The sequence below is a fragment of the Copadichromis virginalis genome, linkage group LG6 (assembly GCF_057382275.1).
Source record: "Copadichromis virginalis isolate Kocher_CV1m ecotype Utaka linkage group LG6, C_Virginalis_male_GT1.1, whole genome shotgun sequence".
Classification (NCBI taxonomy): Eukaryota; Metazoa; Chordata; class Actinopteri; order Cichliformes; family Cichlidae; genus Copadichromis; species Copadichromis virginalis.
The window spans coordinates 20,323,217-20,337,608 of NC_140623.1; the positions used below are offsets into that span (position 1 = coordinate 20,323,217).

At 39.3% G+C, this 14,392-nt stretch overlaps 1 protein-coding gene across 2 annotated transcripts in view; it reads left to right on the forward strand.

The window, feature by feature from the left end:
• The window catches only part of tbck (TBC1 domain containing kinase), a 59,069-nt gene extending 45,052 nt beyond the window's left edge, over window positions 1–14,017 (forward strand). For both annotated transcript variants that reach the window (XM_085459134.1, XM_085459135.1), the window contains exons 24-26: window positions 6,781–6,944; window positions 9,844–10,003; window positions 13,418–14,017. In XM_085459134.1, coding sequence (XP_085315260.1) covers window positions 6,781–6,944; window positions 9,844–10,003; window positions 13,418–13,528 — 435 coding nt within the window. In that variant the 3' untranslated portion in view covers window positions 13,529–14,017. The remainder of the gene's footprint in view (window positions 1–6,780; window positions 6,945–9,843; window positions 10,004–13,417) is intronic.
• Window positions 14,018–14,392: the final 375 nt, after the last annotated feature.

Below are 14,392 nucleotides of genomic sequence, written 5' to 3' on the forward strand. Positions count from 1 at the left end.
ACACTATGAATATTGCACTGATTGATACACTATGATAAAGAACAACACTATATTTTGTGAGTCATTAGTTCATATGCATTGCGTGTATGTGTGTGTATATATATATATATATATATATATATATATATAGGGGTAGGCCATTTATTAACATGGGAATGGTTGGTGATATTAAAGTCCTGTTTGTGGCACATTAGTATGTGTGAGGGGGCAAACTCCTCAAGATGGGTGGTGACCGTGGTGGCCATTTAGAAGTCGGCCATCTTGGATACAACTTTTGTTTTTTCAATAGGAAGAGGGCCATGTGACTAGGGATGGGTATCGTTTAGGTTTTATCCGATACCGGTGCCAAACCGGTACTTTTGAAACAGTGCCGGTGCTTAAACGGTGCTCAAACCGGTGCTTAAAGACTGGAGAACACAAAATTGGTCCAAAAACCTCCCATGTTCAGCTGTTTTTTTGTAAAAAGATAACAATGTTAGCCTTTTCTGCAGCTATGGGGCATATATGGTATCACTCTTGGCTGGAAGCAGTGCTTAAACAATGGAAAAAACACAAACCTCTCATGTTTAGCTGTTTTCCACTTTTTCTTTGGTCATTTTAGCCTTTTTGGCCAGGGTGAAGGGAGTATCTGCCATCAAACAAGAAGACAGCCGCATGTAGCTATGATGATGTTTGCTAGTTCACCTTACATGCATTAATGTAATAACGTGGTTAGCCTACTCAACGTAAATTACACACGAACAACATTAAGCTACTCACGCAGAGAAGAACGGCTGCTGCTGCCATCATCATCCGTCATCATTTCTGCTACACTGGCAGGGCTAGGGCCCAGGACTCTCCTCTTCGTGTTTTTGGGGGATGTTTCTCCGGGTCCGATAACAGGCAACCCACCCGCAGTAGATGTGCACGGTGTGAGGTCTCGCAGCAAGCTATCAAATACGGCGCATTTCTGGGCTTTTAAAAACAACGCTATGCGTCGCCAGGTGTTTCATCGGATTTGAGGTGTTACCTCCTTTGGCAGTATCACAGTATCAGCTTAAAGCACTTGTTGCAGGCTGCTGAGTTTGCATATTTTGCTGTGAAGTACAGCCAGACTTTTGACCGCTTCGCCTTGGGCATTTTTAATCTGTAGCTCTGCTCTAAAAGAACGCACGTACCTGGACCCGCCTACTATCCTCGGAAACGTAAAATGATTGGCTAGAATCTAAAGTGTATCACAGCTCAGGAAAAAAAAAGCACCGAAATAAAGCACCGAAATGTGCGCTGCTTTTCGGTCTGGTTACTACCGTTTGACACCGGTACCCATCCCTACATGTGACACATCAAACTTATTGGTAATGTCACAAGAAAAACAATGGTGTGCTTGGTTTCAACGTAACTTTATTCTGTCATGAGTTATTTACAAGTTTCTGACCACTTATAAAATGTGTTCAGTGTGCTGCCCATTGTGTTGGATTGTCAATGCAACCCTCTTCTCCCACTCTTCACACACTGATAGCAACACCGCAGAAGAAATGCCAGCACAGACATCCAGTATCCGTAGTTTCAGGTGCTGCACATCTCGTATCTTCACACCATAGACAATTGCCTTCAGATGACCCCAAAGATAAAAGTCTAAGGGGGTCAGATTGGGAGACCCTGGGGGCCATTCAACTGGCCCACGACGACCAATCCACCATAATGTGGTGGTGCACCATCTTGCTGGAAAAACTCAGGGAACGTGCCAGCTTCAGTGCATAGAGAGGGAAACACATCATCATGTAGCAATTTCAAATATCCAGTGGCCTTGATGTTTCCATTGATGAAGAATGGACCCACTATCGTTGTACCCCATATACCGCACCAAACCATCACTTTTGTTGTTCCAACAGTCTTGGAGGGATCCATCCAATGTGGGTTAGTGTCAGACCAATAGCGGTGGTTTTGTTTGTTAACTTCACCATTTACATAAAAGTTTGCCTCATCACTGAACAAAATCTTCTGCATGAACTGTGGGTCCTGTTCCAATTTTTGTTTTGCCCATTCTGCAAATTCTGTGCGCCGATCTGGGTCATCCTCGTTGAGATGCTGCAGTAGCTGGAGTTTGTAAGGGTGCCATTTGTGAGTAGCTAATATCCACCGAAGGGATGTTCGATTAATGCCACTCTCCAGTGACATGCGGCGAGTGCTACGCTGTGGGCTCTTGCTGAATGAAGCTAGGACAGCCACTGATGTTTCTTCATTAGTAACAGTTTTCTTGCATCCACATTTTGGCAAATCCAACACTGAACCAGTTTCACGAAACTTAGCAAGCAGTTTGCTGACTGTAGCATGGGAGATGGGTGGACTCGCAGGGTGTCTTGCATTGAAATCTGCTGCAATGACCCGGTTACTGCGTTCACCAGATATCAACACAATTTCGATCCGCTCCTCACGTGTTAACCTCTACATAAATGTAGTAATCGATAGTTACTTCAGTTATTGTCTACAGTGGTTTACACAGATTAGACTAATCTTACTTTTGCTTTCTTCATTCTTTTTTTTAGTCTAATTAGAATAATTCAGTATTTTCTTTGGTCGCATGCTGTCACTATCACTTAGAGATTTTGATCGAGTCCCATTGTGTGGCTGTTTGTATATCGTTTCCTTGCATCGTATTGACTAAGATTGACTGTATTTTGTGGTAGGCTTGGAAAATGTACCTGGCTTGGGGGTATTTGGTAATTAAATTATCAGGGGAAAATATGAATATATATATTCAATCAGTGTGGCCGTTGTTGAAGCTGTGCATCTAATAATAGAGTTACTATAACATGTTACTATACTGCAATAACATGGATCAGAATTTGGATGGCTTGTTAGGTCACAACAACCCTTTCAAGGTAAAATTCTTGAGGTTGTCTGCCACAGTACTTTTGTATACATTTCAATACAGCAATTCACACAGAATATATTATTTATTTGGTAAAAGTATTTACCTATTACTATAGTATTCACTGCCATGGCATTTTTTGTCTGTACATTATTTGTTGTTGGTGGATATAAGATTAAAAGTTTTTTTGTTTTTTTAATCCAGAGTGTTAGTCGTGTTTTTGTCACGGCTGCCGAGGCGAGCCGTGTGGAATAAATGAGGATCCAATCGCAGGCAGTCGTGGAGAAGTGAAGGTGATTTATTGAACACAAAAAGAATGTGGACAAACAGCAAACGGGGCTCGAACTAAACTAAACTGGGAAACAACTAAACTACAGAGCACAAACCTGAATGAAAACGAGCAGAGGAGGATGACGATGAACAGCAGGGAGAAGACACGGTGGATACACAGACTGACACTGAGTAATACAGACGAACCGGCAACAGGCAGGAGAACACACAGGGCTTAAATACACACACCAGTAATCAGGGGATGAGAGACAGGAGGGCAACACAGCTGGGAGGAATCTGGGCTGACGGGACGGGGAAACGTAAACTGATCACACTCACATACGACACGGACCTTCACAATAAAACAGGAAACTCAGACACATGGAACCAGACAAGACATTGAACTAAACAGACAGATTCACAAACAGATGGGGTGACACCATAGACAGACAGATACAGACGCAGACTCAGAGGCAGACCGAATATAACACAGAACTTAAACAATCATCATCTAGAAAATGATAACTAAACTAAACTAAAAGCGCTGGGTCACCGACCCAGGACCATGACAGTTTTCTTTGCAGCAAATCAAAATGGTGCGAGATTTCATTAGTATGTAGATTCCTACCTGCTGAGACTCTCTTATTGTATGTTTCTTCAAATTGCAGCTGTCAGGCTCTTGTTAGATAATTTAAAAGAGCAGAACAAAGTTATTTATTGGAAGCAATGCACATCTCCCCAAATCTCTCCCACTTTCCCAGTCCTCATCATGTGTTGATGCAACACAGTGAGTATGCACCTTTTGAAAACTCCAAACAAATAGGTATTGTTACACTAGCCTTTATTATATTTGAAATCAGGTACCTAGTTTGAAATAATCAAACTATGAATATTTATTAAGAACAAAAACAGCCCACTTGTATCAGAAATATTAAAAAGTTGAAGTAGAAAAGCTTTGAATGTCTCCTGTTACACCCCACAATGAGACTGTAGAGCCAAAATGTTTACACCTTGTTATAATTCACTGGGCAGAATTTCTGAGGATGTTTTACCGATTACTAATTTGCCCTGTATGATAAATTATTTACTTTGTGGCAGCTCACTGTTTTGTCTCAAAGCCTCAGTCACATAGGTCTAGAAACCAGTTGGTTGCTGTGGCCTAACGATTGATTTCATAGTGACTCCCAGTACCCTCGAACGACCACTCACAGCAGGTTGATTCAACAGGAGGAATACTTGTTTTTCCCCAGCAACCAGTAGTTGTCAGGCAGTCGTCCATATTCCTGTCTGACTGATTGATATACATACATATCAACTGACAGATGCTAGAACAGATACATTTTTTGTTTGTTTTGCATATTCCTGAATCCAAATCATTTGCTGAGATAGAAGCAGAAATACTAAATTAATAAACTGATGTCGTTCCATCAAAAGTTAGAAGCTAAAATCAAAGCAAAATTAGCTAAAATCCAAAATAGCCTAGGAAAGTAGAGAAATAAACAAAATGTGATGGTTTTCTGGCTTTGACCCCACATATTTTCAGGGGGATTCAAGTCAGGCTTTGTACAGACATGTTAGTCAGTTTTGTCATCTGGAGGTAGTTCTTTACCAGGAGGGACATTTGTTTTGGGTCGCCATCATTTTAGAAGGCAAAGGGGAAACCCAGACTCGGTTTTGCTGCTGACTCCTCAACATTTTCTTTCCAAATCTTCACATGACCTCCTTGGGTTGTATGCCTCTCCCTTCTTTCTCCAAATATAAGCAACATCTCTGTGGCCTAAGAGATCTAGTTTCCTCTCATCTGACCAAAGGGTGCATTTCCGGTATCTTTCTTCAGGCTGTCTTTAGCTTACCTGACCATTCTGACCTGAAGCTTTCTCTTTCTGAAGCTTTCCAGATATGGATGGTTTTTTTTGGTCTGCAACCTGGCAGTCCAATCCTATTCTAGTGATTGTCGTCTTTGAGACTACAATACAACTTGGCTGAGTCACTCACTGCTGTCTTGGCAGTTGTTCTAGGGTCTTTAGACACATCTCTCACTAGTTTCTTTTTTCCAAAGTATTTGAAATCTTTCACTTCCTACCTCTGCCAGGCGTGTTCTGTACTGTGCGGCTTTCTTTGAATTTCTTGATGGCAGCTCTGACTCCAGTTCTTGACACTTGAAAGCGCTGTGATAACTATGTATATCCATCTCCTGCTTTGTGAGCATCAACAATTATTTTTCTCAAATCTAAACTGATTTCTTCTGTTGAGGTTTTTATACTGTGTGCAAATTCAAAGGTAACCCTCAGTTTTCACTTAATTTTAAAGTTTTTGACCATTTCAAAGTTAGCACGTTATTGAACAACAGTCGTTTATGCTTTGGTCAGTGGTTAGTTTTTCAGGGGGCTAAAATTGACCCAGGGATTTTTTTTTTCTGAAATAAATCTGTTATTGTGTGCATATAGAAATCATTTATTCTTTCTAAAGAAAACTTGTATGTTTATAATTGCTATGTTAAAAATTCCTTCCTTGTTAAAAAAGCACTTGGGGAAATGTTTGACAGAAACTTTCATTGGGGGGGGGGGGGGGGGGTAATAAGTTTGTCCTCATATTTAATTCTACAATCTGTGGTGGACCATTTCTTTGTCTCTGTGAAGTAAAAGTGTAATAATTACTATGTAAATGAGCATAAAATAGAAATTATTAAACTGTAGCACACATACTTGAAAATTGCAAGTTCTTAGGATGTTAAGCAGAAACACTTAGTTAATATTCACTGTTTAAATAATAACGCTGTAATTTAACAACAGTAAGTAAACCGCAAAATTTTTTGCATAGTCCTTTTACAAAGAAAAAAACAGGAGAATAAAAAAATCTTTTAAATCGCTTTTGAGCTAACAGAACACCCGTGGTCTGCAGCCCTGAGTTATTGCTCTGGGGTGGGCCATAGATTGTTCTTCTGACCAGTTTTAGTGAGCTGCTTTCAAGCATTTTATTTCATGGTTGGCAGCACTTTGGCATTTAACCTACTGGTCCTGCAGTCGGCTCTTTTTATCCTGCACAGTGTGCTGAAATTCCTAGATAATGCGGTTAGTATTTCTCCTCAGTTTAATTTGCATATCAGTGAACAGAAGTTGCAGACTACAAATGAACTCTCATCATCAAGACAATATTTTTGTTTGTTAGTCTTTTTAAAGGAGTTGGTCAAAACTCTTGGCACCCTCGGTTTTCCCCACTTTATACTTAAAATGTATTTCAGGGATTCTGGGAATTGTATAACATTTGGTCACTGTTGCAGAGCAGAGTTCAGCCTCCTGCAGCCATGCCTCAGGCTGGGTGCTTTAATGAACCTATTTGGCAATTCAGGTAGAAACTGGCAAAGGACCAGGTTCTGGCCACTACTGCTGCTCATCTGTGGCGCTGTAATATAGTTTATATGGAAATTCATAATGGTAGTTTGGGCTCATTTTATAGGAAGACATTAAGCACTAATCGAGAGGGGATTTATTTAATGAAAGCTTGTTGGTGTGATTTAAATAAATATCCAACTTGACAAAATTGTTTTTCTTTCTCTTGTGTTATTTCATTACAGTAACTTTTGCAAAATCATTATTCCATAAATTCTCTGACCGCATATACTGCTGTTTTCTCTCTCTTTATCTCATCTCCTCTTATAGTCTCGGGAGCCTCTGTCACTGGTTGACCTGAAAGCAGAAGTATCTCCCAGGATCTCAGCGGAGGACTTAATTGACCTTTGTGAGCTGTCATTGTCCGGGTCCTCCAAAAGGAACAAAACTGGCAAGCCCAAAATTGTTGCAGTCGATATCCGCACTGCGGAAGAGTATCCTTACCATTTTTGTGCAGCTGGGAAATCAGTTTTAACATGTAAATATTCCACTGCTGTTATTCAGTGTCAAACGTATACCACACTGGTTCTAGTAAAGGCAGATTTCAAGTACTTTAGTTCATGGCTGACTCCTGCAAAAGCTCTGATTCATGCATCTGTTTAACACCACACACTGAATAAATAAACTCAAAAGAAACCACAAATAAGCTGATGCAAATTAAAAGCAAAAGTTGGTTTATTAGCAACTGAGAGTGGCAAGGTGATTGGAGAATACTTCCTGCTGGCAGCTAAAGAGCCGTGGGAGAGGGTGTGCAGGAAGCTTGGGTGACTGGAGATGGGGTTGTCTTGGAAATGTAAACACACTGAGAGTTAGCAGGGTCTGCGATCTGGTAGAGCACCAGAGATGCCAGGTATTTTCAAAGGCATGATGACATAAGGTGCAGCTGGTAAGGGCGGTTTTCATCACACCTGTCTGTGCTTCTCTACAATGATGAAGACACTCAGCACAATACACAGGGGAAGAAAAGAAAGAAAGTGCAAATCCAGGAGTCATGATAGTTCAGCCTGACCTAGAATGTGATGTTGAGGGGGAGTCGGAGGGTTTGGCAGAGCCCAGTGTGACAGCATCTTTGAATTTACACAGGGTGTCATTTCAAATTATTTAATACCTGTGCCTTGAACAGTGACCTGCTTTCTGTGCCATGTTGATAAATGTAAGATTCACTTCCTATGTGAATGATATGCAAAAGACTTTGAATTTGTGACATGAAGAAACATTTTGTCTTTCTCTGTTCAGTGCCTTGGATATTTTGGTTACCTATTTATGTGGTGGCAGTGCTTTGCTTTTCCTTGTTTTTAATGAAACCACAGGCAAAGAGATTAAAACAGCTTGGTCCCCATCAGTTGCAGTTCATCCAGGCTCTGCAACATTCAGCTGGCCCCCTGAAATTCCTCCAAACTGCCCCACCATATCCAGAAGTGACGAGCTATTAAAGCAGCAGCGTTTAGTTTAAGTAAAATGCATTCATCTGGCCTTTTGGCTACATGATCATTTCCACTTTATTAGCTCATCTGGCCTAAGGACTGATGGGTTTATGCCATGGCAAGGCCTCTCTCCATCAGTCCACATTTCACGACAATCACTACTCCTCCTATACTGTTGATCATAATTAAGTTAAACTCACATGCAGTGATCATCCATTAAGTCGTCACCTGAATTGTAGTCAAAGTCTTGTTAGCAGCCTTGAGGAGCAATAACCTCGGAACTATGATGGATTGTGAGCTGGATGACCTACTGACATTCATGTTTCCTGAAATTCTTACTTAAGTAGTAGATTTGATTTTTTTTTTCTTGAAAGGATGTGCAGCAGCTAGAATGATTAAGGATAGAGATGGAAATTTGTTATCAAGTGAAGTAGGTGTATTGATAAGATTTAAGGAGTACTTTAAGGAGCTCATGAATAAAGAACATTACAGAGAGAGGAGGACAGATGAAGTGCAGAGGGATTAGTAAGGAGGGAGTGAGGCTAGGTATGAAGAGGGTGAAGAATGGTTTAAACGGAGGAGGGTAGTGAATACAGTGGACAAAGGATGTTGACTATTGAGCTGTCAGGCAACACGGAAAGAGGAAGACCACAGAGAAGTCTGACAAAAAAATTTAGAAGGGATAGAGTAAGATGGAGGCAGATGATCTGCTGTGCCCTAAGGGCAGCAGCAGAAGCTATTTTAGGTATTTTGCACAATAGATTGTTTACCCTGGTTAATGTTGTATGTCACATTTTATGTGTAAATTCTCTTCCTTCTTAAGCTATAATCATTTTACAGACCCACTGGGCTAAATGAAAGAGAAAGCTGAAACCTGGGTTGTTTCTTTCATGAAAAGTTGATGTTTTAGAGATGCAGCCTTTTCCCAGAACAGCAGCCGTATCCATGGCCTTGATGTGCATAAATGCACGCAGTCGTCTATATAAAACATCCCCGGCAGATTAAAAATGAAGCTTGTCACAATCAATGCCCTCTTTTCTATTTTTTTGTTTTGTTTTTTGTTTTTGTTTTTTGCTCTGAATATAATTACAGAATTGCATAAAGGCATTCGTTTTGTTGTTACAGGATGCAGTACAATAGACACAGAAACCCTCAAACACAGAAAATTCAAAGCACCAGAAAGAGTGAGGCTCAAAGGTTCAGCTCATCAGTGGAAAGGCTGATTGGCTAAGAGGTTAAAGAGCTATTAATCAATAAGGATTAGTGGCAAGATTAGAGATTTTGAATTGGCAGTTTCTGTGACAAAATTTCTTCTCTGGAGCATACTGATAGGCTCCACAGCCCAGCTCACATGGTCAAAAGGGATTAGGCCACTTTACAGGATTTGGCAAACCTTTTTCACCTCTGTTATGGTCTTTGGCAAACCCTTTTTGTGTGTTTATGTAGTTGCAAATGGTATGGTTTGATTTGGTAAACGTAGAAACGTATTGCAACAAAGCTAATGCACTCAGAAAAAGTTCGTTGTCTGGTTTTTATTCAGTATATCAATCTGGGGTTGTTCAATGAGGGACCTTTCCTCTGTTTTTTCTTCTTCTTTTTATATCCTTATTATTACGTTTCTTTTTTTATTTCTCTCATCTTTCGCCCTTTCTATTCTTCACACCCTCTTCGCTTTTCCACACCTCTGCATTAAAGTTTGTCTTACATATGATTTGTACTAAAAGTCAGCCTGATCAGAATTATAACAAGCACTCACTGAACTTACGCAATATTGTTATGTACTGGTGTATCTGCTGTTTTTCAGTAATACAGCGACTCCCATGAAATGACACACAAGCACACACACTACACACAAACACATTTTTGGCCTTGCTTCTTCGCCATTATTCCTTAACTCCTCTGCCTCCAGCTTCAACAGAGGCCACATTTCTGGAAGCATCAACATTCCCTTCAACACGACTTTTGGTCCGGAAAATGAGGTGGTGCAGTGTCCCGCTGCAGGAGGCCTCCAGAGCTATAGAGGGCGTGTCATTGTGGTCATCAGCCACAACATGAAGAGTGCTGCTATGGTGAGAAAGCAGTCATCCACGTATATGTGTGCAGCACCTCAGTATGCGCAGTATTTTTACATGAAGAAAATATGAATTAACACAGAAGCATAATGTTTCAAGGGCTGAAATCACTATTGACTTTTCTGGTTATTCAATTCAGTTTTATTTGTACAGTGCCAAATCACAACAAACAGTCACCTCAAGGCACTTAATATTATGAGATAAAGAGCCTACAATAATACAGAGAAACCCCAATAATCAGATGACCCCTGTGTGCAACCACCTTGGTGACAGTGGGAAGGAAAAACTCCCTTTTAACAGAAAGAAACCTCCAGCAAAACCAGGCTCAGGGAGGGGCGGCCATCTACCGTGACTGGTTTGAGGTGAGGGGAGGGAGACAAGACAGAAGACATGCTGTGGAAGAGAGCCAGAGATAAATAATAACTCATAATTAAATGCAGAGTGGTGAATAACACATGGCAAGTGAAAAGGGATGAGAGAAAGAGTGCATCATGGGAAGCCCCAGCAGCCTAAGTCTATTGCAGTGTAACTAAGGAGGGTCATCTGATCCAGCCCTAACTATATGCTTTGTCAAAAAGAAAAGTCTTACACCTAATGTTAAAATCAGAGAGGACATCTGACTCCTGAATCCAAGTTGGGAGCTGGTTCCACAGATGATGGGCCTGAAAGCTGTAGGCTCTGCCTCTCATACTACGAAGAGCTCTATTGGTATGATATGTTATTATGAGTTCTTTAAGATAAGATGGGGTCTGATCTTGGTCAAAAACACCTCTAGGATTCCTCACAGTGTTATTGGAGGCCAAGGTAAGTATTTGGTTAAACACCATATATCTAAGATTTTGGGGGCTGAGTACAATCATGTCTGTTTTATCTCAATTTAGAAGCAGAAAATTAGAGGTCATCCAGGTCTTTATGTCTGTGTGTGTGTCTCTGGCTTTATAGAAAGATAACACTGGGTATGATCTGCATAGCAGTGAAAATGTATGTATGAAGCAGGTAAAATGTAAACAGAACTGGTCCATCCAAAAAAACATCCAAAAAGTTTAACTTTTGTCTCGTCAGTCCAGAGAGTATTTTCAATAATATTTCAATTTGTTTGATGATCTGAAACATGTAAGTGTGACAAATATGCAAACAACTGCAGGTGTAAATGTGACTGCAAATGGTTGGTCTGTCCCTGTGTATTAGCCCTTGTGACAGACTCAGAACCTGTCCAAGGTGCACCCCACGTCTCACCCTAACCTAGCTGGGATAGGCTCCAGCCCTCCGTGACCCAGATAAGGATAAACAAAAGAGAATGGATAGATGGATTCAAACCACTGCAGCACAGTACCTTTGATATGTACAGCGTGCTCTAATTGCTGTAATAAAATATTACAGTCAACAGTATCGAATGCTGCACTGAGGTCTAGTAGAAAAACCACAGAGATGAGTCCACTGTCAGAGACTATAAGATGATCATTTGTAACTTTCACTAAAGCTGTTTCTATACTGTGATGAGCTCTGGATCCCGACTGAAACCCTTCAAATAAATCGTTCCTTCGCAGATGATCAGTTAGCAGTTTTCTAACTACTCTTTTAAGAAATTTTGAGGTAAAAGTGTATAGATCCTTATGTATAACTGTTAGGTTATAATGGGGATAGACTAGTAACGGTCTTGTCCTTGCAACAAAAACAAACAAATAAACAAACAAAGTAACTAACTATATTCATGGTTTTCATGGCCATGAAAATGTCGATCACCAGGAGTCAGAAAAAGTCCTGAACTTGAACTTTAATTTAGTGGTGGATGAAATTAATTTGTCCTTAACTGTTTGTGACCCTCCTTGACTTCTAAGTGGATCTAATTTCTCATTAGTTGTGCAATAAAGTTAACCAATTACAACATTTATCAATTTCTTTCTGTCCTTCACACATTACAATAACCTGTGAATTGTGATGGATTGTGAGTGAGATGAGCTACTACATCGCTAACATTATGGTCCAGTTTTTAGTTTTTTAAAAACTGCTTTCTGGAACTGATGCAAGCATTTTGACAACTTGTTTTTGTTCATAGGAGCATTTGTTTGAGCATATATTTAATAAGATAAAACAATCAATCTTCTGTTTCACGACTACTAAAAATTAATACTTAGTCTTGTCGATATTAAATATTTTGTGAAGGCAATAATCTTTAAATTCAGGCCTCTGTCTTGTAAAATTCAGCCATCTGTTATATAAAGCCACACTGAGATTATTGGTCTGGCGTACAATGTAATAAATAGTTCATTGGAACATTTTGAACATTAGCAGATTATATTTTACATAAATCACCATCTGATATTTCAGTGAACAAAAATAAATTTGCCCACTTCAGCATAACACAAGAGAGAACTACACTGATCATCGTACATTCTCCTTTCGTGCTCTTCTTGGAATAAATTAGCCAAGCTGGCATTTATAAACTCAGCAGGGATAGTGCTTCAGGCAAAATCCCAATTTAGAAAAGATGTCCCCCTTCCATATGTTAGAAAGTGAAAAAGAAATAGTTCTTATTAACTGAGAAGACAATCCTGCATTTTCTTTATTAAAGGGAAGCATCAGAACTTTGCTGCGTTTAACCTTTTAATGGTCCACATGATCAGTATACAGTCGTGTGGCTGTGGCTTTATCCCTGTCGTGTTTTGCATGGTGATAATCATGTTCTTTCATTTCAAGCCAAGTATCAAACATAATGATTTTTTTGTCATTATCATCATATATATGATTTGACAATTATTCATGTGACAGGATCACCTGAAATTTTTAATTAGGAGGTTTTAAGAAGCTGTTTTTGAAGAATTTGTGGATTTAATGTCAGAGACACACTACTTAATGTCAGAGACATAAGAAATCCATAAGGCCTTTTAATCACCTAGGTTATGAAATGAAATTATCAAAATTTAATTTCCTTACCATTTTACTGTGGTTAATAATTTGGTTAGAATAAGGTCAACCCCAGTTCAGCGGGTATCAGGGTTTTTTTTTTTTTTTATAATTGCATGAGTAGCAGAGGAAGAGGTTTTGCAATCATATTCCCCTCCTTGGTTTCACCATGTAACTGACACAACAAAGGTTCAATGAGGAGTCACAGAGAAATATAAAATGTTTAATTCTTAAACTTAAAAATGTACTGAATTAGTGCATTTTTATGTTAAGGCGTAATCCCGCAGTCTGATGTGTAAATTTATGCTGAGCTTGTCTCAGAGAGGTTGATAAACCAATTTTACATTGGAGTATTTTGCAGTGGTGGATTTGCCTTTTATAACTACAGAGAAACTAGAACTACTTAAGTCCTAAATATTAGTAATACAGCAGACAGAAAAAGTTGAACAAAACCAATAAATCTGAAGTATTCAGTTTTTGATGGGAACTTTCTCTTTTTTTCTGCAGTTTGCTGCACATCTAGTGAAGATGAGTTTTCCACGTGTTTGTAACCTGGACGGAGGGATCAACAAGCTGAAGCCCACCGGGCTCCTGACGGTCCCTTCCCCGCAGATCTGAGCCTCTGCCTTAGCTTGACTTTAAAATAAAGGGAAAATGAAAAGATTGTAAATAGTACTTTGAGCTGACACTGAAGTAAAAAGGGAAATTAGTGAACAAGCATCACCATTGCATTTGGACTTTTTTATATAATCTAACTGTTAATTGTTGCAAAATGACTAACTGCATTGAAATGATCTGCTTTTTTTTTAATTCATTTTGGGTTCATGATCATGCTCACAGAGCCATTATGTGGTTATTGTTCTGGCTTATTAAACAAGAATAACTGACTAACAAGGTAATGATCCCATGTAGAAGTGCATTACACAGACTGAAAAAATGTGCTTAAAAATGTGCTTATAAATCTGCTGGCGCCCTAAACCAGCCTTTATCAAAACCTGCTTGTTTAGAGCAGCTGCTACTGTATGTAGTGTATTAGTTTACACTAATAATTTAGCTGCCTGTGATCACTGTGTTTGTGTGAGAAACAATAAAAAGACACATACAACAGTTTTGCAGTTACTTATTAATGAATTTTCTTCATATTTTTCTACGTTCATTTGACCCATGCTGTGCAAAAGGCTTGAGCCACCCCTTATTTAATTGTATTTTGCAACCAAACAGCAAGACTTCTAATTTTTTTTAAGTGATGAGCAATAGTTCAATAGTGCTTTCTGATGGTTATTTTAAAGTTTTTCTTTGGCCATTGGCTGGTTTTTCACTCATTTTCAGTGCAATTCTTGTACCTGATAAATTTCAGAAGAATGTTTTTTTGTTTGTTAAGCAATTTAAAACTGAAAAAGGCACCTAACTCAAAGTTTTACAGACAGAAAATAGTATTTAATACCAACAAAGGTATTTCCAAATAGCTTCAAATTAGCAAAA